The sequence below is a fragment of the Mustela nigripes genome, chromosome 11 (genome assembly GCF_022355385.1).
Source record: "Mustela nigripes isolate SB6536 chromosome 11, MUSNIG.SB6536, whole genome shotgun sequence".
In the NCBI taxonomy this organism is placed as follows: Eukaryota; Metazoa; Chordata; class Mammalia; order Carnivora; family Mustelidae; genus Mustela; species Mustela nigripes.
This window is the reverse complement of record NC_081567.1, coordinates 39,010,716-39,036,113: the sequence shown is the minus strand read 5'-3', so window position 1 is coordinate 39,036,113 and position 25,398 is coordinate 39,010,716. Positions and strand designations below refer to the sequence as shown.

General features: G+C 60.2%; 2 protein-coding genes across 9 annotated transcripts in view; one reads left to right on the top strand and one right to left on the bottom strand.

The window, feature by feature from the left end:
- Nucleotides 1-16,029, top strand: part of FAM234A (family with sequence similarity 234 member A) — a 23,102-nt gene extending 7,073 nt beyond the window's left edge. Inside the window, exons 2-13 of one of the 2 annotated variants that reach the window (XM_059415848.1) lie at nucleotides 6,355-6,655; nucleotides 9,295-9,411; nucleotides 9,707-9,898; nucleotides 10,965-11,095; nucleotides 11,407-11,539; nucleotides 11,758-11,890; nucleotides 12,151-12,291; nucleotides 12,589-12,664; nucleotides 12,889-13,044; nucleotides 13,470-13,572; nucleotides 13,662-13,759; nucleotides 14,742-16,029. In XM_059415848.1, coding sequence (XP_059271831.1) covers nucleotides 6,391-6,655; nucleotides 9,295-9,411; nucleotides 9,707-9,898; nucleotides 10,965-11,095; nucleotides 11,407-11,539; nucleotides 11,758-11,890; nucleotides 12,151-12,291; nucleotides 12,589-12,664; nucleotides 12,889-13,044; nucleotides 13,470-13,572; nucleotides 13,662-13,759; nucleotides 14,742-14,948 — 1,752 coding nt within the window. In that variant the 5' untranslated portion in view covers nucleotides 6,355-6,390 and the 3' untranslated portion in view covers nucleotides 14,949-16,029. Of the gene's footprint in view, nucleotides 1-6,354; nucleotides 6,656-9,294; nucleotides 9,412-9,706; nucleotides 9,899-10,964; nucleotides 11,096-11,406; nucleotides 11,540-11,757; nucleotides 11,891-12,150; nucleotides 12,292-12,588; nucleotides 12,665-12,888; nucleotides 13,045-13,469; nucleotides 13,573-13,661; nucleotides 14,711-14,741 lie in introns of those variants that run through there. The other variant, XM_059415849.1, reaches the window with a different exon arrangement.
- On the bottom strand, nucleotides 15,919-25,398 carry RGS11 (regulator of G protein signaling 11). Of its 7 annotated transcripts, none has more exons than XM_059415850.1 (18): nucleotides 25,294-25,398; nucleotides 24,860-24,956; nucleotides 24,710-24,760; nucleotides 24,430-24,536; nucleotides 23,653-23,704; nucleotides 23,447-23,526; nucleotides 23,174-23,250; nucleotides 22,956-23,037; nucleotides 21,488-21,556; nucleotides 21,273-21,314; nucleotides 20,445-20,474; nucleotides 20,299-20,360; nucleotides 20,084-20,197; nucleotides 19,881-19,996; nucleotides 19,699-19,786; nucleotides 19,472-19,610; nucleotides 16,822-16,904; nucleotides 15,919-16,734 (listed from the first exon to the last, which is right to left on the bottom strand). In XM_059415850.1, exons 1-18 carry the CDS (start codon nucleotides 25,336-25,338, stop codon nucleotides 16,611-16,613), a joined length of 1,458 nt encoding a protein of 485 aa, XP_059271833.1. In that variant the 5' UTR covers nucleotides 25,339-25,398; the 3' UTR covers nucleotides 15,919-16,610. The 7 variants fall into 7 exon arrangements, with proteins under 7 accessions (XP_059271833.1, XP_059271834.1, XP_059271835.1 ...); XM_059415851.1 differs by having other exon boundaries at nucleotides 23,468-23,526; XM_059415852.1 differs by lacking the exon at nucleotides 21,273-21,314.

Sequence of the window (25,398 nt, the reverse complement as noted above, 5' to 3'; positions counted from 1 at the left end):
CCCTATGGCGGTGTCCTTGGACATCCTTACCCTGAGTGATCTCTGCTGTTTGCTTTGTGCCCTGGGTGTTCCGCGGTATCATTAAAAGCCGGCTATGCCGGAAGAACTGAAGTATCTTTCTTTCTTTTTTTTTTTTTAAAGATTTATTTATTTATTTATTTGACAGAGAGAGATCACAGTAGGAGAGAGGAAGGGAAGAGATCACAGAGAGAGGAAGGGAAGCAGGCCCCCTGCTGAGCAGAGAGCCCGATGTGGGACTCGATCCCAGGACCCTGAGATCATGACCAGAGCCGAAGGCAGCGGCTTAACCCACTGAGCCACCCAGGCGCCCCTGAAGTATCTTTCTTTTCCACGATGGGAAGGGAAATGATTGCTAGGTGTGGTTTTCAGAAAGCTGGTCGTTATTTTGGAATAGAGAATTGTAGCCCCCGGGTTTGGCTGTTCTTACAAAATGACTTCAAGTGACCACAGAGCTCCACTGTTGTTGATATTCTGCCCCAAAAACGGGCAAAACAAAGCACACAGAGTTCCTGCCTTCGGAACAAAAGAGCTTCACACCGCAGGAGCGGAAACCTCACCCGAGGCTGCCTGGGGGGAAGCTGGTTCCTCCTCCCAGCTAGCTTGGTGCTCCGAGCCACACCCTCTCGCCAGAGGTTTTCCTTTTCTCTTTTCTGTTTTGAACTAATTGTAGACTCTTGAGATGTTACAGAAATTGTGTGGATTGTCCTTGCACCGCTCAGATGTCTTACGTAACTGTACACATTATCAGAAGCAGGAAGTCGACCTTGGCACAGACAGCCCACCCTGCCGTCTCACCGGTTCCTACCTGCGCTCATTTGTATGTGGGTCTCCCTGGATGAGATTTTATCTCGGGAGGATCTGCCGTCAGCAGTGCCATCAGATGCGATCAGATACACAGCTGACCCACAGGATCCCAGCGCCCTTCCTCCCTGCCCTCCCCCATCCCTTACTGCCGCCCCTCCCCCACGTCCTGCACCCACCCCGCCCACCCCTGACCCCCTCAGCTCGGGTTCTAGGGGGCTGCTGGAGGTGCCTTGCTGTCCCTTCCCAGGGAGTGGATGGTTACTTTCACTGGGACAAAGTCTTAGAATTCTATTAATGATTAAAAAAATAAAAAGAGAGATATTAAGAGTAATTGAAGGTGATGAGGGAGCATCAAAGGGAGCCAGAGATTCATACAGAAGCACTCAGGGACAGTTCGCTCCTGCAGAGATTGGGCCAGAGCTAGAAGTCGGCATTTGGTTCGTCCTCTAGTCCTCAGGCAGCAGGGTCGCGGCGGCCTGGGTTCCCATGTCACTCTGCCCATGACCCCCTCCCAGAAAGGCGGGTTCTTCCGGAGGCCGCAGTTGCTGCTCTTCTGCACAGGGCCTGTCCTAGGCCACCCTTCCTTCAAAAGGAAGCCTTTTGAATTTTCAGAGATGTTACAAAGAAGAACTTAGTATCTTACTTCTCAGAATTGCTCATTCTTGACCCCAATATAAAAACAGCACGAAGAGGCCAGACTTTGCCAGAGGTGGACCGTGGCCTTCGGTGTTGCTCACTGTGGACCCCAGTGTGTTGAGGAAACTAGGCAGCTCCAGCAGCAGGACTAGGAAGTTCAGGTGCTAACACTTTCATGGTATTTCTCTACCTTTGAAAGAAGCTTCTCCTTCAGGATAGCGTCTGCTCTCTTTTTGTAGGACTTGTGCTGTGCGTCTGCTGCCATCTCCAGACTTCACTGGCACATGGGGTGAAGGTATGGGGGAGGGAAGGGGTCCAGCTGCACCTGGAAAGCCCCACCTGAGGATACAGGGTTGTTGGGGACCCCACAGCTGGAGGGGTGCCCAGCCTGTCCTGGGAGGAGCCCACTGTGAGAGGCCATGGGGAGTGAGGCAGGGTCTAGGGGCCCAGGAGCCTTGTTCAGGTGGCTGCTCCCGTGGGGGTGGTCTCTGCTGTGGTCTTGGCCACCCTTAGTGTGCTTCTTATCAGTCTGGATACTGTCTAGTCTCTTCCTAACAAAATCCTTTTCTACCTAATCTCTTGGGCAAGCAGGAACTTTGTAGACAGGCCAGGTTGGTAACATGGACAAGGTGCTCCAGATACGGGGTGAGCCTCCAGGCCCAGCCACTCCCCTGGACTGTGCCCTTCTCGTGACTTAGATTAGGGGGAAATCAGTGTCCCTCAACTCTGATGTCTCTACCCCCACCCGCCAAATAGCCAGAAATGTTGACTGGCTTTGGGTCATATTTGGTTAGAAAAATCAGAAAAGTCTTCATAAATATCAGATGCATGTGCTGTGGGCTGTGAAATGGAGGGATGTTCTAGGCTGACTGCACTCCGGAAAAGTGTTAGGGTTAGGCTCCCCCCGCCACCCCAAGGCTCTGTCCACCGCAGGAGCCTCACAGTAAGTGAAGGGGGAGAAAATCACCTGATGGGGCTTCTCCGCAGCTGCTCTCCAGACACTTGCAAGACTCCGTGTTGGAAAGGGGTGAGATGTGGCAGCGCATACTCTGGATGGGGATGGTTCTGGGACAGCAGGTCTCCGATGGGACGGGCAACAGGGGAGGTGTTCTCGCTCCTCTGGGCTGGAGCAGTCCCTCCAGACCTCACTCACGCACCGTATCCGCAGATTACCTATGAAGCTCCATGGGGCGCTGGGGTGGCTCTTTGGCTCAGGGCCTGATCTGGGGCCTGAGTCCCTGCGTGGGGCGTCCTGCTGTGTGGGGCGTCTGCCTCTGCCGCTCCCCCGTTGGTGCATGTGCTCTCTCTCTCTCTGACAAATAAATACATAAAATTTTCAAATTAAATATTTTTTAATCATTTCATGGAGTAGTTTAATCAACTCACTTCTATTTTTATTTATTTACTTCTTTGAGAGGGAGAGAGGGCAAGCGGGGTGGGGGAGAGGGGCACAGGAAAAGGGGAAAAGAGAGATAGTCTGTTTTTTGCTTTAAGATTTTATTTATTTATTTATTTATTTATTTATTTATTTATTTATTTATTTTGGAGAGAGAGAGAGCGTCCCCAAGCACTCTCCACGGTCCTCACAGAGCCTGACGCGGGGCTCGATGCCAGGACCCTGAGATCATGACCTGAGCTAAAATCAAGAATCTGGCTGCTGAACCCGAGCCCCCCCAGATGCCCCTCGCGTCTTCTATTTAAATACACACACACTGGAGCCGCCAGGGAAGAAACAGAGGACACCGCATGGCTGGAGTTTGGCCAAAGCCGGCGTCTGACCGCGGCGTCCCTGCGACCCGGGCTGGGGCTCACACGGGTGCTGCCGCTGCTCCGGGAAACCACAGGAATGGCTGTGGATATCCCTGACTTGGTAAAAGACGTAAACTTAGAGGTTCAAGAACCGGAGCAAACCGCAGACAGGGAAGCTTCTGAGAACTAAAGACAAAGACAAACATGTAAAGGCGTCAGGAGAGACACTGACCTCTTGACTGGGTACAGGGAAGAACCATCCCAGTAGAAACCAGGGAAGCCTGGAGGCGGGGTGGAAGCCTGGCCAAGCCCCGGATCCCACCAGCGGTGTTTGGATTCCGCAGGAACAGTGGAGAAACACAGACATTATCATGGGGAAGAAAATCAGTTTGTTGCCCCAGACCTGTTCTAAAAGAATGACTGAAATATGTTCTGGAAACAGAAAAGAAATGGGAAAAGAAGGGTCTTGGAATGTCAGGAAGAAAAAAGACGGGGCCACCTGGGTGGCTCAGTGGGTTAAGCCTCTGCCCTTGGCTCAGGTCATGATCCCGGGGTCCTGGGATCGAGCCCTGCATCGGGCTCTCTGCTCAGAGGGAGCCTGCATCCCCCTCTCTGCCTGCTTCTCTCCCTACTTGTGATCTCTGTCTGTCAAATAAATAAAACCTTAAAAAAAAATTAACCTTTGTGTACACATATGTATAATACTTTATACATATTTAATGATACAGATGGGTCGAGAGTAAAAGGATGGACAAAGATAAGCCATGCAAGCTTTAATCAAAAGAAGATGAACAAGGGCACCTGGGTGGCTCAGTGGGTTAAGCTTCTGCCTTCAGCTCAGGTCATGATCTCAGGGTGGGATGGAGCCCCACATGGGGCTCTCTGCTCAGCAAGGAGCCTGCTTCCCCCCTCTCCTGCCTGCCTCTCTGCCTATCTATGATCTCTCTCTCTCTCTCTCTGTCAAATAAATAAAAAAATAAAAATCTTTAAAAAAAAAAAGATGAACAATGTGACTGTCAGCGCAGACTCAAGCAGGGACAGAGGGAGGACTGTGATGGTACAGGAGTCCCAGCAACCCTTAATATGTACGTGACGAACAACAGAACTACAGGTTCCTTAAAAACTAGACTTGCAGGACGCTGCGGGGCTCCGTCGGTGAAGTGTCTGCCTTCGGCTCACGTCCTGATCCCGGGGTCCTGGGATCGAGCCCCGCATCGGGCTTTCTGCTAGGCAGGGAGCCTGCTTCCTCCTCTCTGCCTGCCTCTCTGCCTACTTGTGATCTCTGTCTCTGTCAAATAAATAAATAAAATCTTTAAAAAGAAGAAAGAAGGATCTTATTTATTTATTCGTTGGAGAAAGAGCGAGGGCACGTGTGAGGCGGGGGCAGAGTCCCTGCTGAGGGAGGAGCCCCGGGGTCTCAGTCCCACAGCCTGAGGGAGTTAGCCACCCCGGCACCCCAAGAAAGAGGTTTTAAGATGAACAACTTAGCATTCTGACTCTCTCCGTTTCCCCTCCTTTGCCAGAGGAATGTTCATGTTCTCAACGCGCCCGACACCCTCTCCTTGGGGATGCAGTATCTAGGTGGTCGACCGAGAAGCCTGCCTGCTGGTGGAGCCTGACCCCGGTTTCGCTACGGCTCTTCCCCCAGTTGCTGGTCTAGACATCCTCGCCCCAGCTCCCCATCCCACGTCAGGTGCTAGGGTTTAATGAGGTCCCTGGTCATGAGTCATGGTTTGATCTCCCGAGTCCAGCTCCTTACCGTGGACAGGCTCGCCTTTTCTGACATCCCAGAACTCCGAGATTGTGACCTTGAGTCAAAATCAAGAGGTGGGCGCTCAACGGACTGAGCGCCCCAGAAGGCTACACACGGGTCTTCAAATGAATCATTGTAACTAAATCATTAGAGAAAAACAGTTGAAGTTAGGGAGTGAAAAGTTTATAGGGAAAAAGCAGTCTCTTGTCTCCTTGTGTCTTCCTTAACCCGTCCTTATGGGAGCCCCTCTGAGCCGCCGGCCTCTTCCTCGGGTTCTCGCCACTGTCTGATCCCTGGCATGTCCTCGTTCCCCAAGTCGTGAGCTGTGGACCTTCTTTTCGGATGGACAAGGGTTACAACTCACTCAGACCCACATAGTCCCTGCCGTTCTCGCAATGGAACACAAGTTCCATTCGTTAGGACACTGGCTTGGCTGTTTAAATAAAAAGGACCTGGATAAGCAGTATCTTGGCTTACGTGAGGCCGACAGCCCTGTCTTTCTCGTGTAATAAGGAACCCAAGGAGGGGCATTGGTCTTCGGCTGCCAGGGAGGGACCCAGGCGCTTGTTGTCCTGTGGCCTGGCCGTCTGCAGAAGCCTTCACTGGCTCTTTTTCCAAGGTGGTGCCTCCAGCTTGCTCCAAATCCCTCCCCTGCGTCTGGCTAGCAGGAGGCAGGGCTCCCGGCAGCACTCACACGGGGCCGTACCCCCACCGTCCACCACCTCCACTGCCGTCTAGCGCATCTCAGCTCACGGGGGACAGTCTGCTGGCCTTTGAGTGCACAGGCCACAGGCGGCTTTAAGTGCTTCCTGTGGATGTGCACATGTGGTCCTTCAAGTAGATCCTGATTTCCTCCTCCCAGTCAGGAGATGGGGGGCACAGTCAAGACCAGGGGGCACGGTCAAGGCCAGGAGTCCACCTCATTTCACACAGCGAGCATGGGGCAGGGCAGGGACGCCAGAGCGGGCCTTCACCTGTGACAAGGGCCCATGATTCTCTGGGGGGTCCCCATGAGGCGATGGCTTGGGCGTGTCCAGACTGGGGTGGGTGGGGAGCTTAGTTAATGTTTCACGGTGGCTCTATTTCCGCTGCGGCCAGCCCGGCCCTGCGCTGTGCTCCCTTGGCCCTGCCCTGCTCCCCGTCAGCAGGCAGGAGGCACTGGGGGTTAAGGACACGCATGTCCCCAGTCTGCCCATCCCCACAAGCAGCTGGCCAGTCACAGAGGGACCTTCTTGGGCAGCGTCCATGACGCTATACGTTGACTGAGCGTCTCCTTCCTGGGCTGAGGGTTGCAGCTGTGGCTGCGTCCAGGCGGGGAGCCCGGGAACGGCAGAGCCCTGCAAGGCTGTGGGGGCGGCCATCGTATGACTGTCCCTGTTTTGTTGACGCAGTGACCGGGCGTGCAGCTCTGGGATGTGCACGTGAGGATGGACAGCAAGGACCTTGAAGCCGAAATCCACCCCTTGAAGAACGAAGACAAGAAACTGCCGGCGAACGTGGGGAACCCGGCGAAGACCGAGGAGAGCTCGAAAGGCTCGCCTCGCCAGCCCCGCCTGTCCCGCTGCCGCACGGTGGCCTTCTTCCTTTCCCTGTTTGTCTGCCTTTTTGTCGTGTTCGTGGTCTCCTTCATCATCCCATGTCCGGACCGGCCTGCATCCCAGGGGGTGTGGAGGGTCAACTACAATGCAGCAGGTGTGTCCAGGCATCTGGGGGGGTCATGACTGAGACACGGCCCCACGTGGCTGCTGATGGCACGTCCGCGGTCTCGGGATGTCGGGGAGCTGCCGGGCAGCGTCTCGGGGAGAGCGGAGCACCGTGGCCTGCTTTGTGTTTTAGGAAGGATGGGCTGTGCCCATAAAGGGATGGGGCTCATTTGGTTCTGTTTGGGGATTTTAAAAGGTTAATAAAGCAGAGCCGCTGGAGGGCTGGGGAGAGGGAGGGCGGTCGGTGGCGGGAGGTCGGTGAGAGCCATGAGAACCGCAGGCCGCCTTGTCTGGTCCCCTCAAGTGCCGGTGCAGTGGGACGAGCAGACCTGTTCGTCCCCTGAGATCGGCACGCAGAGCCACTGAGTCGGCCTCTGTCCAGACGCTTGTCATCCTAGAGTGGGAGGGCCTGCGCCTACGGCCTTGGAATGGGTCTTTAACTTGCCAGTGGGCGGGCGGGTCATGCCGTGAAGGGCCTTTCTTGTTCAAGCCTTACTGTCGCTTTGGTTCAGAACTTGACGCTTCGTTTTGAGAGAGGAATAATGGATGTTTCTGTGTATATTGCTTGCAGCTTTTATTGACTTGGTATGTCAAAATACTCACTTGTTTTGGGTGTATGATTTGATGATTTTTAGTCCATTTGTGGAGCGGCCCAGTCCATTAGAGACGGTCACCATTGTCTCGACCACCTGCTACCTTCTGCCTCCAGTCTTGCCTTTGGTGGACACGTCACATAAAGGGAAAGATGGACATGGATCTTTGAGTTTGGCTTCTCTCACCGAGACCGGTCTGTCGGGGACAGCATGTCCCCTGGTTCTCTCTGGGGCTGAGCAGCCTTCCTCCCCAGGGTTCATGCAGCCGCGGGCTGCCAGGTTGTGTGGGGACGTAGGAGCAAGAGCTCTCACCGTCTCGTTTTCGGGATCTCTCCGCTCACTTTCCCACTAGTCCCCCGACGGTTGTCTGCTGCTCCCTGGGTCCCCGCCTGCATCTGGCTTCAGCCCTGGCCTTCCCTGTTTGCCTGGGAGATCACCGTCCGCCTGGACATCGGGCTGCCAGTCCCATCCTCCCTCTCGGGCGGGGAGGCCACCGGCCTCTGCCCTGCCCCCGCGGTGGGGGCGAGAACAGCAGGAACCGTAAGACCCCAGACGCCGCCCATCCCAACCCGTGGCTTGGTCTTTCTCCCTCTGTGCTGCACCTGGAGTCGGCTCCCGGAGTTCCAACCGGGCTGCTTCTGGCGGCGTTTCGTGTTGCTGTTTCGAGGGAGAGGACTTGCCACGCTCTCCCCTCCATGATTCTGCAAGCCCCGAGTCTGGTGTGTGAGTTCCGGTTTAAATCCTAATGAGACGGACTTCGTGGACGTTGAATTAAAGAGCGTAATTCACTGGCCTCAGTGTGCAGATGACACTGTGTGACCGTCACCGCTGTCTCTGAACCGTCGTCAACCCCATCCTCCCGACCCCCCAGCCTCTGGTCCACGCTCATCTGAGCTGGCCGATTCCAGGGGCTCCGCACAAGCGGGCCCCCGTAAGACTTGCCCTGTGTGTCCGGCCGGTTTCGATCACGTTTATCTGCGCCTGGCGTGTGCCCGAACCTCCTTCCTCTCTGCAGGGCAGCAGCCGTGTTGAGCGTGGACTGCCCTCTGGAGATGCATCTCTGTCCGTGGACACGTGGCTGGTTTCTGCTTTTTGGTGCCCGTGCATGATGCCGTGAACTGGCGGTCGGGGCCCGAGTCCCTCCTTCCAGTTACTGTGGGTAAAGGAGTACGAGGTCGTGTCTCGTTACCAATTTGATTTGCGTTTCCCTAATGGATGGTGGCGTTGAGCTTCTTTTCATGATTCTTAGTGTGTCTTCGTCGGAGAAATGCCTCTGCGGGTCCTTCACCCGTGTTTGCCTCCAGCTGTCTTTGTGGAGGAGCGGTTAGGCCTTCTCTCTGCCCCGGGTCGTCCCTAGTCAGATACCGGGTTTGCAGACATTCTCTCCCACTCTGTGGGGCGTCTCTTTGCTCTCTGGACAGTGTCCTTTGGTGCACAAAGGCTTTAAATTTGGAGGGACTCCAGTCGGTCCGTGTTTTCTTTGGTGGCCTTGCCTTTGGTGTCACATCCAAGAAATCCTTACTAATTCCAACATCATGAGGATTTTTGTCTCTGTTTGCTTCTAGGAAGATCTTAAGTTCAGGTCTTTGATCCACTGTGAGTTCATTCCTGTTTTGCTTTTTAAAGATTATGTCTGTTTTAGAGATAGAGGAGGAGCGGAGGGGGAGGGTCAAGCAGACTCGGACGCTGAACCGACCGAGCCCCCCAGGCGCCCCTTCGTTTGTTTTTGTATATGGGGGAAGCCTAGCTTCACCCTCTAGTGCTTGGAGTTTATCTTTTGAGTCCTTCAAAGAAAGGGAGAAGCGACCCTTACGATCGATCGTGGGCGTGCAGACTCGCAGCGCCTAGACAGGTGGGAGGCCCCTTCCTGAAGAGAAGGTGTGCAGAGTGCATGTTTGTCTCCCAGCAACCTGCTCGGTCCTGCCGCCTGCCGTGTTTGTGGGGAAGCGGGAGCTGCGGGCGCCCACCCTAGGGGAGCCCCGGTGGACAGGTCCGGTGTGGCCCGAGGAGAATACTCTGCTGTTTTCTCTTCCAGTCACCTATGACTTTCTGGCTACAGAAGACATCAACAGGGACAGGATCCAGGATGTTCTCTTTCTTTACAAAAACAGCAACGGCTCCAACAATTTCAACTTGTCCTGCACCAACGAAGGTAATTTTGCTTTTACCTGAGAAAGGAGGAACTTACTGTGGGTGGAGGGGTTCTCTCCCTCTGCCATCTCTGGGGGACGTGGTTGGGGGAATTTCGGGAAACGGGCACATCGCCCCTCCTTCCCAGGAGGACTGCAAAGAAACCGGGACAGGCCATGGTCCCAGCACCCAGGCACAGCTCCCAACGCCGTGGGGCCAGCCAGGGGTCCCCACAGGGCCAGTGGTCCGGGCTGGGCCTGGGAGCAGGGGTGGGGAGGGGCTGGCGTGGCCCACAGAGCTGGGTCTCTCCCCTCCAGGCTTTTCCTCCCCCTGTACCTTTGTGGCCGCCGTGTCCGGGGCCAACGGCAGCGTGCTGTGGGAGAGGCCCGCGGCCCAGGATGGAGCCCTTGTGCAGTGCTCCGTCCCCCAGCTGCAGGGTGGCCGGACGTCCTCTGCCTGTGTCCTCGTGGGCAGACCCGGCTCCTTCGTCGCCGTGGACTTGTTCACAGGTAGGTGGAGTCCCCCGGGAGCTCCCACGCCAGGACACTCTGAGGAGGTTCAGCCTGTGTTCTTGGGACTGGCGGACACGGTGGGGAAGAGGTTCCTGGGATCTCAGGGAGGGTGCCACCTCCTGGCAGTCCCACTACCCCCCCAACCCCGTCTTGTCACCACCCAGCTCCATTGTGCTTGCCGGCCGGCAGAGATGGGGGTGGGGGAGCCCCCAAACCACACCAGGGGCTTAAGGAATTCTGTGCCTTGATGCCAGGCGTGGTGATTACCAGCATGTCCCTTACCAGTCATGCTTTTTTTAAGATAGATATTTATTTATTTATTTATTTATTTATTTATTTATTTATTTATTTATTTGACAGAGATCACAAGTAGGCAGAGAGGCAGGCAGAGAGAGAGAGGAGGAAGCAGGCTCCCTGATGAGCAGAGAGCCTGATGCGGGGCTTGATCCCAGGACCCTGAGACCATGACCTGAGCCGAAGGCAGAAGCTTTAACCCACTGAGCCACCCAGGCGCCCCACCAGTCATGCTTTTAAGGTTATAGAGGAAAATAAAGAACAGCCTGGGAATATTTTAAGAAGAGGCATTTGTATTAGAAGGGGTGTGGACAAGGTTATGTCTGGGTCAGAAAGAAGCTGTTACGTCCGGGCTGCTGTTCCGTGAGTAAGCCGTGAGCATGCACCTTCCTTTTCACCTTCCGTGGCAGGACCCACCCGGGGCTTCCCTGAGGCCGAAGGGCCCCCTGTGACTCCAGCAACAGTCAGGGGTCCTGAGGGGCTCGGGCAGTGTCGCGCTCAGGCAGGGGAGGCCGTGTTGGCCCTGAGATGTTGTAGAGCCAAACGGGAGCAACACACCAGGAAGGTGGAGCTTTGTGGTTCCAGAGGCCACAGGTCTCGTGCTCTGGCGTGTGACAACGCTGTTCATCGCCCAGTGCTGGGCACCTGCACTGGGTTCTGGCCTCCCACCAGCCGGTGCGCCCATCTGTCAGGGTGGGCACCATGCCATCACCAGCCCACACCAGAGGGATCCGGCGCCAGCACCTGGTGATGCCATGCTTGGTTTTAGGGGAGACCTTGTGGAGCCACCCCAGCAGCTTTGGAAGGAACACGTCCGTCCTGAGCTCTTTACTCCAGCTGCCTGACGTGGACGCGGACGGGGCCCCGGACCTGCTGGTTCTCACCCAGGAGGAGAAAGAGGTACCACTCCCCTTCCAGGTCGCCATGGCCACTTGTCACGAGGCCACTTCTCTGCCCCTCATTCATGTTCACTTCCTGGGCACAGCCTGGGTCTGCCTTGGTCGGGGGACGTGCCCGGGGCGCCGTGCTCCCGACCTCTGCTGCCCAGCACGCCGGGGCAGCTCCTAGAGCTCCCCAAGAATGGCAGAGCATGCACTTGGCCGCAGCATAGAGAGCGGGGCCCTGTAGGCTGGGAGGGCATGAGGACACCTGCATCCACACAGGCGTTCTTCCTCAGACTGGGCGGTCTTTATGCCCTCTCCGCGTCACAGGTCGGCGGCTACATCTACTCAGGCAGCACCGGACGCCAGATTGGCCACCGCGGCAGCCTCGGTGTGGGCGGGACCACAGGCTCCCTCGTCCATGTCACCCGGGCCGGTGCCCCCTACATCCTTTTCCCTTGCGGTAGGTGGCACCCACCATTCCGGGGACTGTCCATCTGGTGGAAGCCAGTGCGGAGTGGGAGGACTCCAGGGACCGTGGGAGGACACAAGTTCGCTACAGCCAGGCCCATGAAGCCGGAGGGTGTGGGCAGCCAAGGCTCAGGGAGGGCGTGGTGCTTCCGGCAGCCATGGGTGGCCTCCTTCCGGCTGGCAGTGGCTCAGGGTCCCCTGTTTTTCCAGCGGCGAGCTCCCTCTGCAGCTGCTCTGTGAAGGGTCTCCACGAGACGGCCACTGGGAGCGGGAGCCCACTGAAGAGAGACCCGCGCTGGGAGGGCGCACTGAATGCCAGCACCCCTGGACCGGTGTGGCGCAGGTTGGTCTGGACAGGGCACTGCACGGGGCAGGGGGCCAAGGGACGCGGCCTTGCCTGCTGCCGGGCTCAGACGCGGGGAGCAGCCCCACAGAAGCTGGGACCGAGCCCATGGGGGCCCACTGAACAGCGGGTGTCCCGTCATGTCTGCACACAGCCAGCGTCTTGTACCCTAGACCGGAGAAGCAGGGGACACAGGGTGGACGGCTCGGCCCAGCAGGCGGTCACGTCCCCGCCATATCCCTCCGGTCCTCTCCCCTCAGCCCCGGAGCCCTCCGCTATCTGATGAACGTTCCAGGGAAGGCTGGTGAGGACCTCCTCCTCGTGGGCGCCGAGGCCTGTGTGCTGGCCGACGGGCAGGACCTGACGCCCAGGTGGACCTTCCGCGTAGCCCAGGTCTTCAGGTGCGTCCTCCTCCAGAGACCGGCCAGGCTCACAAGCCGGCTCTGCAGCCTGTCCCTGGGCAACCCTGGGATGAGGCCCGTGCGGATAGCGGAGGTCTCTGTGTGTTGGACAGAGGCCTCCTGCCTGTGCCCTGGTGCTGCGCCGCCCAAGAGGAGAAGCTGAAACGCCGCCCCCCGGCCCCAGCTTCCCGTCCAGGCCCCGTCCTGGTGCAGCCAGGGAGCAGGTGGCCGGCATGCCCATTCCTGGGCATCTCCGCACAGAGGGCCTTTGTGAACTCTTCTGCCCTTTCCTTGCAGGAAACCCATCCTTGGCCACTACAAACCTGACACCTTGACTGTGGTCGTCGAGAACGGAACCGGCGTGGACAGACAGGTTGGCTGCACCCCCTTGTGAAGCCCCACCAGGGTTTGTAGCCAACGGACCCCTGTCCGAATGCAGCTGGAGCTGCACTGGGAGGCTGGGCTAGCAGCAGAGGGGCCGCAGCCAGGCGGCCTGCTTGCCCTCGGGGCGCAGCTCCTTCAGGGCTGGCCTGGTTGGAGCCTGAAGCCCGTGCAAGCCCTGCCTATGAGCCCTGGGCTTGCCCCCCTCCCTTCCAGATCCTGTTCCTGGACCTCAGCACCGGGGCTGTCCTGTGGAACCAGGCCCTCCCAAGCCTCCCCGGGGATCCTAAGTCCGCCAGCCTGCCAACCGCAGACCACCGCTCCGCCTTCTTCTTCTGGGGCCTCCACGACCTGGAGGGCACCAACCAGGCAGTACGGGCTGGGCACACGCCCATGCTGAGGCCAGAAACCGGAGGCCAGCCTTGGGTCCTGCCTCGAGGCTCCTGAGAGCTAACTGGGTGACTGGGGTGCACACATCAGAGAAGCTGTAGGACAGCGGGTGGGATGAGGCACCCTGGACCACAAGGGAGGCTGGGGATCTGGGAAGAAGTGGGGGTCAGTGGGGGAGGGCAGGTGCAGAATTCCATGTGGAGCGTGCGTGAGAAGGGTCTGGTTAGGGGAAAGGAGGAGAAGGTGGACACACAGTTGGGATCCCATGGACACAGCTCTGGGCAGGGCTGTGCCAGCCAGGTGTCCTGAGTGCATGGCCTGGCCCCAGCCCTGGGCCCGGGCAGGTGGGTGTAGGGTCTGGGGCGAGCGCGGTCCACCGTGTGCCCCACCATGGGTTCCTGCTCTAGGAGCCCGGAGACACCCAGCACAGCCTGTACATGTTCCATCCGACCCTGCCTGGCGTCCTGCTGGAGCTGGCCAACATCTCTGCCAACATCATGGCCTTCCAAGGTGAGTGTGGCCCCCGGGGGCTAGGGCCCTGCCGGCCGTCTGGCCGCTCTGGCCGGTCCCAGCACCCTGACCACCCACGTCTCCCATAGCCGTCCTGTTCGAGCCAAGCCGCCATGCCGCCTGCGTCCTGCTGACGGGCCCGGCGAGCCCAGACACGCCTGGCACGGTCTCCGTGGTCAAGCACAAGGTGCGGGACCTGGTCCAGAGCAGCAGGGTGGTTCGGCTGGCTGAGGGCAGGCCCGACAGTGACCAGGCTGTCCGGGATCGGTTCTCCCGCCTGCGGTACCGGAGTGAGGCCTAGAGGCCTGCGGGCCACATGCGTGGAGGGGCTGCCACCATGGGACGTTGGGTCTGTCACTTGGTTGCACTGACTCCCCTACTCCTGACCCCGGGGTTCCCGTCCTACGCAGGGACGTGTATGGGTGAGCGGATGCCCAGGCCTCTCCCCTCTCCTGTGCAGCACATCCCCACAAGCCCTCACTCTGCCCCACTGGAGTCACACTCAAGGCCACTTGTCCTCATCGCAGTGTTCCTGGTCCCCTGGCACCAGCCTCACCGCATCCACACCTAGCGGGAGGGACTGTGGCTTTGGGAAGAGAGCCCCGTCCTGAGAAGTTCCCTTGCTCCTTCCTGTCTTCACATCCCCCAGGGCCTGCGAGGGTGGCTGGCCTGGGGTGGCCTCGGGGCAGCAGCTGGAGCTCCCGGCCTGTCCCAGAGCAATGGGGGGAGGGACGCTGTAGTGGGCAGCGGACGCTTGCCCTGGGGTTCCCCTTTGAGACCCGTGAGGAGGGGGGCTGCCGTGCAGCTGTGAGGTTGTCCTGCTGCTCACGGGTGTCTCTGGGGCGTCTCCGTCCCGTGTTGGCTGCGAGTGCTGTTCTGAGGAACTGGGTGGAGGGCGCACTCGGGGTGTGTGCACACCCCATCCCTACACACTGGAGCTGCTTATCCCGCGGGGGTCCCCACACCCCCAGCCCGTGCCTGGCCTTCTCCTGGTGCTCGGACACCCAGCAGTCGGTGTCCCCTGACGCAGGACTCACCTTTGTGCCTTGCTGTGGTGCTCTGTGTGTCTCACTGTGCCCTGACGACCCCGGAATCGCAGGAGGAAACCAGAATAAACGGTTTGCACTGTCTGAAAGGGCACGCGTGTGCCTCGTGTGCTTGCGCTGCAGGGGGCAAGCGGACGTGGTGCTGGCCGGGCTTCTCGAAGAGGTGGGGGACCCTCTACCCGCCCAGTTGGAAATGGGGCCCCGAGGACTTCCTGCACGGCCTCTGAGTGGAGCTCGGGTTTGAGGATCCCTCCATGGTCACCCTGGTTCAAGTCAGGGACCCGGCGTGGGGACGTGGGTGTGCTCCCTCGGGACAGGCAGGGGTCCTGAGCACCTGTGTCCTCCAAGGGCAGCTGCAGGCGGCAGGAACCCGGCCAGTGGCAGGGGGTTGGTGCTTCAGGGAGGCAGAGCTATGGGACCCTTGTGTGGAGGCCGGTAGTGTAGGGAGGCCCCCCTGAACTACCTGTGCCTCTGGACGGGAGAAGCCGGTCTCCCAGCTGCACAGATGCCTGCGGCCAGGGAGCCCTCTGCTGGGAGCAGGACCCTGGTCACTGTGGAAGCTTCTGCCCGGCCCACCGTGTTGGGACCAGGAGGGCTGTGGCAGCACCCCCCTGGCTTCCCAGGGCCCACCCTGCAGGTCCTGAGACCGCGGGCCGGAGCTCAAGCGGCGCCCGGGAGATGCCTGTGCTGCCGGGCCGTGCACCCTGGACCTGTGGACGCGGCAGCCAGCCCGCGGCCCCTCAGGGGCTCTGTACCGGCTGGGCTTCCTGCGCCCCAGGCCTCAGTTGGCCCGGTGCGCGCTGGGCTGAATGCCAGGAGCCTCCTGTCTCCCATGATGTCCCAGGACTCCGTGTCTGGACTCCCCTGGAGCACCCTTGTCCAGCCAGAGTGCAAATGATGTTAATTGCCGTCTCCTCTGAAGACCGCCGGGGCTGCAGCCCCGGTCCAGCCTGGAAGCTGGGTCCCTCCTCTGCCGCAGACCCGCCACATGACACTCTCCGTGACCCGCGCCTCAGATCTCCCGACTTCCCCCAGTGTCCGCCACCACTGCCCGGCTCACACACACCTCACGCCCCTCACACTGCGAGACCATGTGGCTCACGCACACCATGCCTGCCTCACGTCTACCACATGCCTCACACGTACACCACCTCACTTGCACACGTGCCTCATGTCTACCACGAGCCTCTCACACCACACACGCCTCATGCCACACGCGTCACGCACGCTTCCCGCATGCCTACCACTCACCACACACTCCACCACAATCCACAACTCGGACAATGGGTGAACTCAAGAGTGAGGGCCAAGGGTCTTTTATTTCCCGGTTGGGTGTGGGTGGGAGTAGCACGGGTACCTCCCCGGCCTGACGAGAGCCGCACCCCAAGAGACCAGCTACACCTTCCCCGGGTCTGGCACACCCCTCTTCCCCAAGGAGTCCACCTGCCCTGGCCATGAACGGGACTGGCTGTCCCAGGTGAGGCCCTGGAGTCAGCTCTGCCTCACACGCGAGGCTCCAGGGGAGCCCCAGCCTCGAGGACACACACTGGAGGTGTCCCTGCGGGAGGAGGTCTGGGACGTGCACAATGATGGCCACGGTGTGGGCAAGACCCGTGAGGGCGGGCTGCAAGGCGGAGACAGCCCCAGTGGAACTGGGGCGTGCCGTGTGGTCCCCGCAGGGTCCCACCAGCAGACCACAGAATGCCAGGGGCTTCATGCAGCCAGCCCCGCTTGGACCCCCTTATCCTCCCCTTGTCCAGGTGACCGAAGCTCAGGGACACCTTTTCCCAGGAATCAGCCCCTGGACCAGCCCCTTCTGGGGAGGGGAAGGCTTGACAAGGGAAAAGGTGAGAGCCCAAGAGCCCCACAGACACGGGGGCAAGGCCGGGCCCTCTGGGCACTAGGGGACGCCCATGCCAAGGGTCTCAAGAGCTGCCAGGACCCCAGGCCAGCGGTGAGGATGGCCACTTCCCTCTCCTGCTATCTGCCCACCTAGGTGCCCCTGTCACCACACTCAGGGCCACTGGTCGCAGCCACAGGCTCCCCAGAGGGAGAGGCAGGAAGGAGAGCAGGGCTGGGGCTTGCATGTAGCGGCTTACGCATAAACGGGAACACCCTGTGGACAAGAGGGGACCTGAGTGCAGGGCGGCTGTGAGGGTCCCGCCCGCCTCACTGCCCGGGCACAGGGCGCGGCCAAGCTCACCGTCTCTTGGCCTCTGGGGGAACCACAGCTTCTGCCAGCAGGTCTCTGTAGGCGGCGGACTTCAGGAACCTCGGGTAGGAGTCCTGGGAGAGAGAGCATTCAGCCGGCTTCCGCTGGGCCCCTGCCTGGCACTGCTGGGCCCCTGCCAGCCCCAGAGCACCCCCAGGGGATGGCACTGGAGGCAGCCGTCCCAGACCTGCCCCAACCAAGTCAGACAGGTGCAGGGACACCTGGGCTCCGAGCCAGTGGGCCCATTAACCCTCAGAAGGTAGGCAGGGGCCCAGCACCCATGCACGGAGGACTGAACCACGGGACCCCAAGCAGGAAACCCCAAGGAGTGCCTCCCCGGGTTCTCAATGCACCCGCAAGTGGGAGGGCAAGGAAACGGAGCAAAATAAAACACAAGGTTGAGGGGTGCCTCGGTGGCTCAGTGGGTAAAGCTTCTGCCTTTGGCTCAGGTCATGATCTCAGGGTCGTGGGATCGAGCCCCACATCGGGGTCTCTGCTCAGCGGGGAGCCTGCTTCCCTTCCTCTCTCTGCCTGCCCCTTTGCCTACTTGTGATCTCTGTCTGTCAAATAAATAAATAAAATCTTTAAAAAAAAAAAAAAAGGGTGATAATCATTTAAAAAAAAAATACACAAAGTCAAGAAAAACCAATAAAGAAGGAAAGAAAGCCGTGAACCTCCTTGTTTATATTAAAAAAAAATACAAATTTTAAACAATTATAGTAGGAAGACTGCGATAGAACTAGACGTATTTGAAGTATGCCTTCTTTATAGATTGGATTTTAGACCCACGTAGATGCTTCACATAATTACAAAAGGAAACAACAAATCATCAGTTCCTGAACATGGAAGGTAAAGCGGGACGACCGTGCGTCCGGGTGGTGATGCCACCCTGAGCACAGGTAAGGCAGCGGAGCCGTCCACGGGGCGCCCCCAGGAGGGGACACACCCAGGACCCAGCGAAGCACGTAACCGTCGTGCGTGGGTTTACAGTGCACGGGAGCGTGGGGTCGTCCAGCCGGGATGCCGGGGGGAGAGGGGAGGAAAGCGAGCGTGTCGCCACCCACGCTGCTGCGAACCAAGACGTCCAGGGGGTAAGTGAGGAAGACGATGGAAGCCCGCGCCCAGGAGCTCTGCACAGCCGATCTGAATGATCGTGCTCGTGGGAGCCCGTGTTCTACCGAGAACCCTGTACTTCTGGTTCTGCTCACTGAAGGACCTGGACACGATCTGGGTGACCGCGAACATGCCCAGCAGGTCAAGATTTCCGAAAAGCCTAGAAGAGGGGCTAGGGCCTCCCGTGGGAACGGCGCAGGGGGGCCTGGGCAAGCCGCAGCAGGTCTCAGAACACATCAAGTGCCTCGAGAGCCAATGGGGGGCTGGGGTTGGGGGGCTCCGCACAGCAAGGCAGAGGGAGAACCACGGTAAACAAAACCACCATCCGGCGAGAGCTTGGAAGGACCGTGGTATGAAAACCACCTCCCACTCACTGACCCCTAGCAGGCGAGCGGCTCTAAGTCACGACTCAAAAGGGGAGAAGAGGATAAGAAATCACGTGTTGATTGTGCCTCCCCTGGGGGACCGTGGGCAAGACGCAGGCGAGGGGACACACCTCCGCGACGCACACCAGCTCACCAACAGAGGCAGGGGTGGCGGCTCCTCACCCGGGCCAGCCACTGTCAGGCAGCTCGCATCCCTGAATGGGAGGCGGCCGGGCCCCACGTATGTCCTAATGAGGACACGCCAAGCATCACCTCTGAAGAAACCAAAGACGGTACAATCCGACATTGAGCCCAATCCAGTCACCCTCACCACCTACATCCAGGAAGCGAGGCGACAAAGTCCCTCCAAAGACACGGCAACAGCCCCGCTGGTAGGACCCAGAGGTAAGGCATGACAGAACAAAGGGCGGCCTAAAGTCCAAGGGGCCAGCAGGACGGCCAGAGGGACCGGCTGCACACACTACGCTGGTGACAGGGCCTCAGGAGTGGCTGCTCACAGAGGAGCAGCGTCCCCAGCAGCCGGGAAGGGCAGGGAACGTGACCGGCCCCCCAGAGCCTCCAGATGGAGCCAGCAAGCCCACACCATGACCTTTGCCCCAGGAGACCCAGCGGGGACGCCTGACCAGCACACTGTGACAGAACCAGATGGCGCTGTCCTAAGGCCCTGGGTTTGTGGTGACGTGTTACGGGGACGATCGGACGCCAAGCAGAGCCTGTTCAGAACCCGATCAGCTCTTCGAGGACATGGGCCAAATACCCTGTGTTCAGTGTGTGATGCTGACACCTGGGTCCCACTGGAAAGGGAAGGTGGGGTCCGTGTCCTTTAGGGGATCCTGACCACACACAGAGACAGGAAGTCTGAAAATGGCACAAGAGTCACGGGGTGGGGGGCAGCAGGCAGGGATGGACGAGGGGTCCGGACAGGCCCCAAGCTGACCGGTTTGGAAGTCAGGCAGCAGGAACGCAGGGATTCACCATGTCACTGTGTCTACTTTACATCTGGAATCTTCCACATTACGATACTTATAAAAATCACAAGCAGACCTCTCAGTCGGCCCGCAGGACCTCAGTCTGCAGGTGTATGCGCGACGGCAGCCGGGGTCAGGGAGCCAGGCTGGCACTCGCCTGCCCCCCTTGCTCACCTTCTTCATCAGCATGTAGATGTGCAGCTGGGCCTCGTCCAGCACATAGCGGTGGGGCTGCCTCAGGCCCTCCAGGGTCCGCTCCATCGTCCGGCTGTCGATGTTGACCCAGCGGGCAGCACCGGGGGCCAGGAACTGCCTGAGTCAGCACAACGGGGGCGTGCGAGGAGACAGGCCCGTGGCTGTGGGCCCCGCACGCCCGCCAGTCCCTGCCCCGCGGCACTCACTGGTATATGGCATCCACGGTGGCGCGGACCTGGGCCTGCCCTCCGTGGCGCAGCTCCTCGCACGCCTCCCAGAAGCTGAGGTTCTCAGCTGGAAGGCCACGAGCCCAGTGAGGCCCACCCAAGCAGTGGCCGGGCCTGGCAGAAACCCGGAGGGACCTCGAGCAGGGCACAGCGCTTCTCACCACTGAACTCGGTCCCGAGGAAGTCCATGAAATGGGCCCTTCCCACGGGATCTTCCAAGAGCTCCTGGAAGCTGAAAGCCCATCGCTCCACACGGAGCTTTGTGGGCACGGCCACACTGTGGGGACAGGCGGGGGCTGGTGAGGAGCACAAGGACTGTGCCAGCGGGATGGCAGGGCCCCCGGCCCCCACGCCCTGGGCTCACCTGGGCGCATTGATGGTCCAGTAGGCGTCCTCGCTGCTGACCCAGGGGTTGCTGGGCAGGCAGCCCGACATCATGGGGTCGTGTGGCCCACGCTGGCCGCTGAACTTCAGGTACCTGGGGGTGGGGGGCCGTGCCAGGGGCCAGTGCTGGGGGAGGCCGTGGGGACCAGGGCCCTAGAGGGAGGGTCTGCACTCCAGGCCCCCCAACCCACTCACGCCTCCAGGCAGACGGACGACTTCACCCGGGCCCTGGTCAGGGCCTTCCTGCAGCGCTCCATCTAGGATGTGAGGCCCATGAGGTGGGGCCCAGGCTGGGGGTCAACCAGCCCGGGCCCCTCCCTCCCACCACCCCCAGAACTTACCTCCTGCTTGTAGAACTCTGTGCTCTTGGTCTGGAAGGGGCCAAAAGGACTGCAGTTAGAAAGTGGGCCCTGTGGGGACCGACCCCCCACCCTGGGCTCATGAGTCCATCTTTGGGCTGGTGGAGAATGGCTCAAGCCTCCTGTCTTGCCCCGTGAAGACCCCTCCTCTAATGGAGGGTCTGGCTTTCCAAGAAGCATCTGGGGCCTCTAGATAAGGTTTCCAGAATGTCCCATGGAGCCCACAGGTTGTCGAAGTCACCTTACAGTCCCCAACTGTCCCTACTTCCTATTTTTTTAATGTATCTAGTTCATTTTTTTTAAACCAGCAGATACATGAGAGATCCAGCCGCAGGATCACAGTGGGGGACTCCATCTTGCTAACTCACACTCTAAGTCATCCCATCGTGTTCAGAGCTCAGAGCCCGCCTGCCACAACCTCGGGGCCAGGTGGACCGGTTGGCCCTGCCCAACATCCACACAACCGTCAGGATGCCTGGGATGCCCAGTGCTGGTCTTGGCTCTCTTTGGCCAATCTTATCATGAGGACATTCCAAACCCATGACCGTGAACTACCACTTCAAAGGGAAAGTTTTATCTGTAAGGTACCAGGTATTATATATTTTGCGCTTTGGGGGATTGGAACAGAGCCTTGCTACCAGGTCTGAATACGTCTGTCCAGAGGCCATCAGAGGCCTTAGAGGGAGGTGGCCGGCTCAGCCCAGGCCCCTCAGGGCCCATCCACGGCTCTGTGGGGGGTGTCTCCAACTCCCGGAGACCCTGAGGCTGTCCCACCCTTCCCAGAGCCCCGTCACACTTACAGGCACCCACCGTAGCAGGTTGGGGAGACAAGAGGTGAGGATTAGCAGAGACCTGGAAGCGGGGGTGCAGGCGGGGGCGCATGATGCCAGGAGCAGAGCAGGGCCTCTGGGTGTCAGGGTCAGACACCGTTGGGACAGATGGTTGGGCAGCCCCCACATGGGGTGGGGAGACACGTATGCAGGGGTGGAAGGGTGCGGCCTGGGGGCACATGGGCAGGGCCTCACCATCTGCACTCGATCAGCAGCACAGGAGCTGCGCTTGGGACCTTGCTCCAGGACGCTGGGGACACCCGGCTGCAGAGGAAGGCCGAGATGTGGTGGGGTGGTCCAACCCAGGTGGGCTGCCGAGACCCACCTCAGCCTAGGGTTTCTGCCCCTGGCTCCCCCATCAACTCTGCACCCATACGTCATTCTGTAAAGTGCCAACCAGCCATCGGAGAAGGGCAGAGTCTGGGCCCCCTCCCTACCAGTCCCACCCCCACAGGGACGTCCCCTGAGGCCAGCTCACCTCCCCACTGTGGTCCTCACTGCTCACAGCACAAGCCAAACCATCCCTCTTCTTTCTTCTTTAAAGTAGGCTGGACGCCCAGTGGGGCTCCAAGTCATGACCCGAGACCCAGAGCTGCACTCTCCTAACCATGCCAGCCGGGCGGTGACGCCCGTCTTGGGGCAGTCACGTGCCCCGCATGCTGGCCCTCCCATCCTCCAACACATGTGCTGGGCTGGCCCCCCCTCACAGACGGCCCTTATGCCTGCTCACCCAGAGGCTCCAGCTGCCATTCCCAGGGCCCTCCACTTGGACCCTCAGCCATAGACACAGCCTGGGAGCCATACCCACTTCACCCTCCTGCCCCAGCCTCCCCAACCTAGCGCTCAGGCGGAAGATGACCCATCACTTCCCCAGAGACAGCCCCACCCTAACCCACACGTACACAACCCGCATGACCTACTGGGCCGGTGCGGGGCTCGCTCTTTTCTTCCCTGTGGATTTATCCCACAGGAACTTCCCCTCGTGGTAGCTGGGACTGTCCCACAGCCCCACCCAGCAGGGGGACTGCAAACCTCCCGCCCAGACCATAGTTCTGGGGAAGGCCTAACTGCAGGCTAGCACCCCCAGAAGTTCCTGGCCTGTGACCCCAGCCCCTCAGTGCTGTCAATAAGCCTGGCCCCACTTTGCCCCCGCCCTTACACCTCAAAGAAACTGGTTTCTTGGGGCACCTGGGTGGGTCAGTGGGTTAAAGCCTCTGCCTTCGGCTCAGGTCATGATCTCAGGGTTCTGGGATCGAGCCCCGCATCGGGCTCTCTGCTCAGCAGGGAGCCTGCTTCCCCCTCTCTCCCTCTGCCTGCTTCTCTGCCTACTTGTAATCTCCCTGTCAAATAAATGAATAAAAATATTAAAAAAAAAAAAAAAGGAAAGAAAGAAACTGGTTTCCTGTAATGTGTGTGGACTGGCCCTATGATTGGTTCTGATGGGTCCTAGAACTAGAACTTTCTGCTGGGACCCCAAAAGCCACATCCTCACCACAGGCTCAAACTGTGGGTCCAGAGAGAGCACCTGAGGGAGGCACACTGAATCCCAGCAAGACCCCACTGCTGTACAAGGACCCCCCCCGACCCCACTGCTGTATGAGGGCCCCCTGACCCCACTGCTGTACGAGAACCCCCGCCCCTACACACACGCAAGGGGGCTCACCGGAGGCCTGTTCACCAGCCAGTACGTCTGCTCCTGGCACGCAATGACCAGCCTGTCCCCCTTCCTGCGCTGCTTAGCTGCCCTGGGGATGGAGGTGGAGGTGGGGGGCCGTGGCGCCCAAAACAGCCCCTCCCACACCGCCCCCACCCTCAGGCAGAGCCAGGTGGGCAGCCAAGCCTGGGCAGTGCCCCCTCGGCTTGAGCAGGGCAAGCTCTTACCACAGCTGCTCCCGAGCCTGCATCACCACCAGGTCCCAGGTGTGGCTGATCTTCCTGTGCAGCTGGTCATAGTGCTCCTGGGGGATGTCGAGGGTGCCAGTGGATAACCCCTCCCGTGCCCAGCTCGGGGTGCAGACCAACCACCTCCCCACAGAGATATCTACAGATGACGTGTTTGTGTGTCTGCACTCTCCTGGGGCGTGGGCTGTGCTCCAGGGCAAACCGGGAGGCCCGGGACCAAGGGCAGGTCTTGGGTCCTCGGGCTGGACTCACCAGGGGGCGGGGGGGACCCACCTTCTCGTGCCCGACCAGGGTCCCCTGCTTTCGGATGTTCTTCTTTGTCAGGTAGATGGCTGGAAGGATAGGGGGCCAGGCTGCAGGGGAGACCTCTCTGCCCCTCGTCTGTCGTGGCATCACTCAGGAGGGAGGGCAGCAAGGCTAGGAACTTGTCCCAGGTTAGCCCACTCCTCCACACTCACCGTAGTCCAGCTCCGCAGCTGGCCACACGGTGCTTGTCCAGAAATAGGGCGTCTGGTATGGTGCAGGAACAGGGCGTCCGGGACCTCCGGGGCCTTCCCCACCCCAGCTGTGACCACCTTTCCCTATCCCTTGGGAAGGGACTGGGCTGGCCAGATGGTGCCTCAGAACCTGCCTGTCTGCCTACAGCCTGGAGACTCACAGACCACTGGCCATTTTCCCCAGCGGGAACCTAGCTCCACTCACCCCCTCAGGGCAGGCACTGCTTCCTTGACTGGCCTCCCAGAGTCCTCGCTGCCTGGTGGGGTGGACAGGCCCTGCCCAAGCCACGCATGTACTCAGTCTGTGCTGAAGACTGTGGGTGAGGACTAAGAGCAAAGCCTGCCTGGATCCCAGTTGGGGCCGCAGAGGCCGGGCAGGGGAGCTCCACCGTGCCTGGGGTTATACACCGAGATGCAAGGACCCTGTCCTCAGGCCCCACACAGGCTCCTTCATGAGCCAGGGCTTAAGGACCCTCAGGGAAACCACCAGAATCCTCCCCAGGTACTACGCCCTTTATGGGGTCCCTGCTGTGATCTCAGAGAAACTGCAGGTCTCTCACCTTAACTGGATCCTTCTACCACCGGGCAGATACTGTCCAGGCCTCGTGGGGAGGGGCCATGGACCCAGGCCTGTGGTGACATCACCGCTTCCTCCTCCAATCCCAGTCCCCCTCCCAGGAGTCCCCTCTGGCTGAGCTGTTAGTCTGGGGCTCCCCCTTGCTCCCAGCAGCACCTGACCTGAAATCTGTAGGGCGTGTCATCCGGCCGGAGCTGGAGGCTGCGGGGCTCCCGCAGAGGGTACAGATATCCGTGCTGCACTAGGAGAGTACCCAGGTGCAGGGCCTCTGCAGGGGAGGGGCACAGGGAGGCGGGCTCTCAGCCGCCAGAACCAAACTCCCCAGCGCACCTGGCTTGCCCTGACACCTGTGAGCCCTGAGGAGGACCAACCCAGGACGTCAGCACAGCGACCCCAGGGCAGGGAGCAGCGGGCAGGGCGAGCAAGGGGCTGACCCCTTACCCTCGTCTGAGATGCAGTACTTCCGGATCAGCCACGCCACGACGTCGCCGCCTGCACAGCAGAAATTGGCATGGGGCAGGGGTGGGCGGCGGCGGGGCGGGGGTGGGCCGCGGCAGGGCGCCCACCAAGCCCCGCCCGGCGGCGCCTCACCTGCCGCGGTGTGCGGGATGACGGTGATGAACAGGCGCTGGCTCCGCGTCCTCACGCCCTGGTCCGGGTCCTGCATGCTCAGGACCACCCGCTCCATCTGGGCGAGGGGACACCGGGGGGCGCTGCTCCGGACAGGCTCCCCCGCCCTAGACCCGACTCCCCGCGACGGGATCGGGGAGCTCAGGGAAGATTACCGCGCCACTGCGGATTTGGGGCAGCGGCCGGCAGCAGGAGCGGGAGGAGGGGAGAGGGACAAGACCACGCCCCCGCGCCCCCTCCCGCGGCTCGACGCCCCGCCCCGCCGCACACGGCGCCGCGCCCCCGGCCCCGCGTCCACACTCGTGCGCGCCCGCACCACCCCTGTCCCGCCGCTCCCCGCCCCGCATGCCGGGAAACCCAGGGGGCGGGGAGCGGGACCCCGTCCTGGCACCCACCTTGCTGAGATGCGGCAGCTGCGCACCCCGCCGTCCGCCGGCCATGGCTGCCGAGCGCCAGATGGCGGAGCGGTGGAGCCGCCCCCGCCCGCGCGCCCGCGCGCC

Bases quoted from the DNA above. Each gene is read 5' to 3' on its own strand.
- RGS11 (XM_059415850.1), bottom strand. From the start codon at position 25,338: ATGGCCGGCGGACGGCGGGGTGCGCAGCTGCCGCATCTCAGCAAG. The intron at 20,475-21,272 runs GTGGGTGCCTGT...GGCCCCTTCCAG, and splicing joins TGTCTCCCCAACCTGCTACG to ACCAAGAGCACAGAGTTCTA. The intron at 19,787-19,880 runs GTGAGAAGCGCT...GTGGCCTTCCAG, and splicing joins CCTCGGGACCGAGTTCAGTG to CTGAGAACCTCAGCTTCTGG.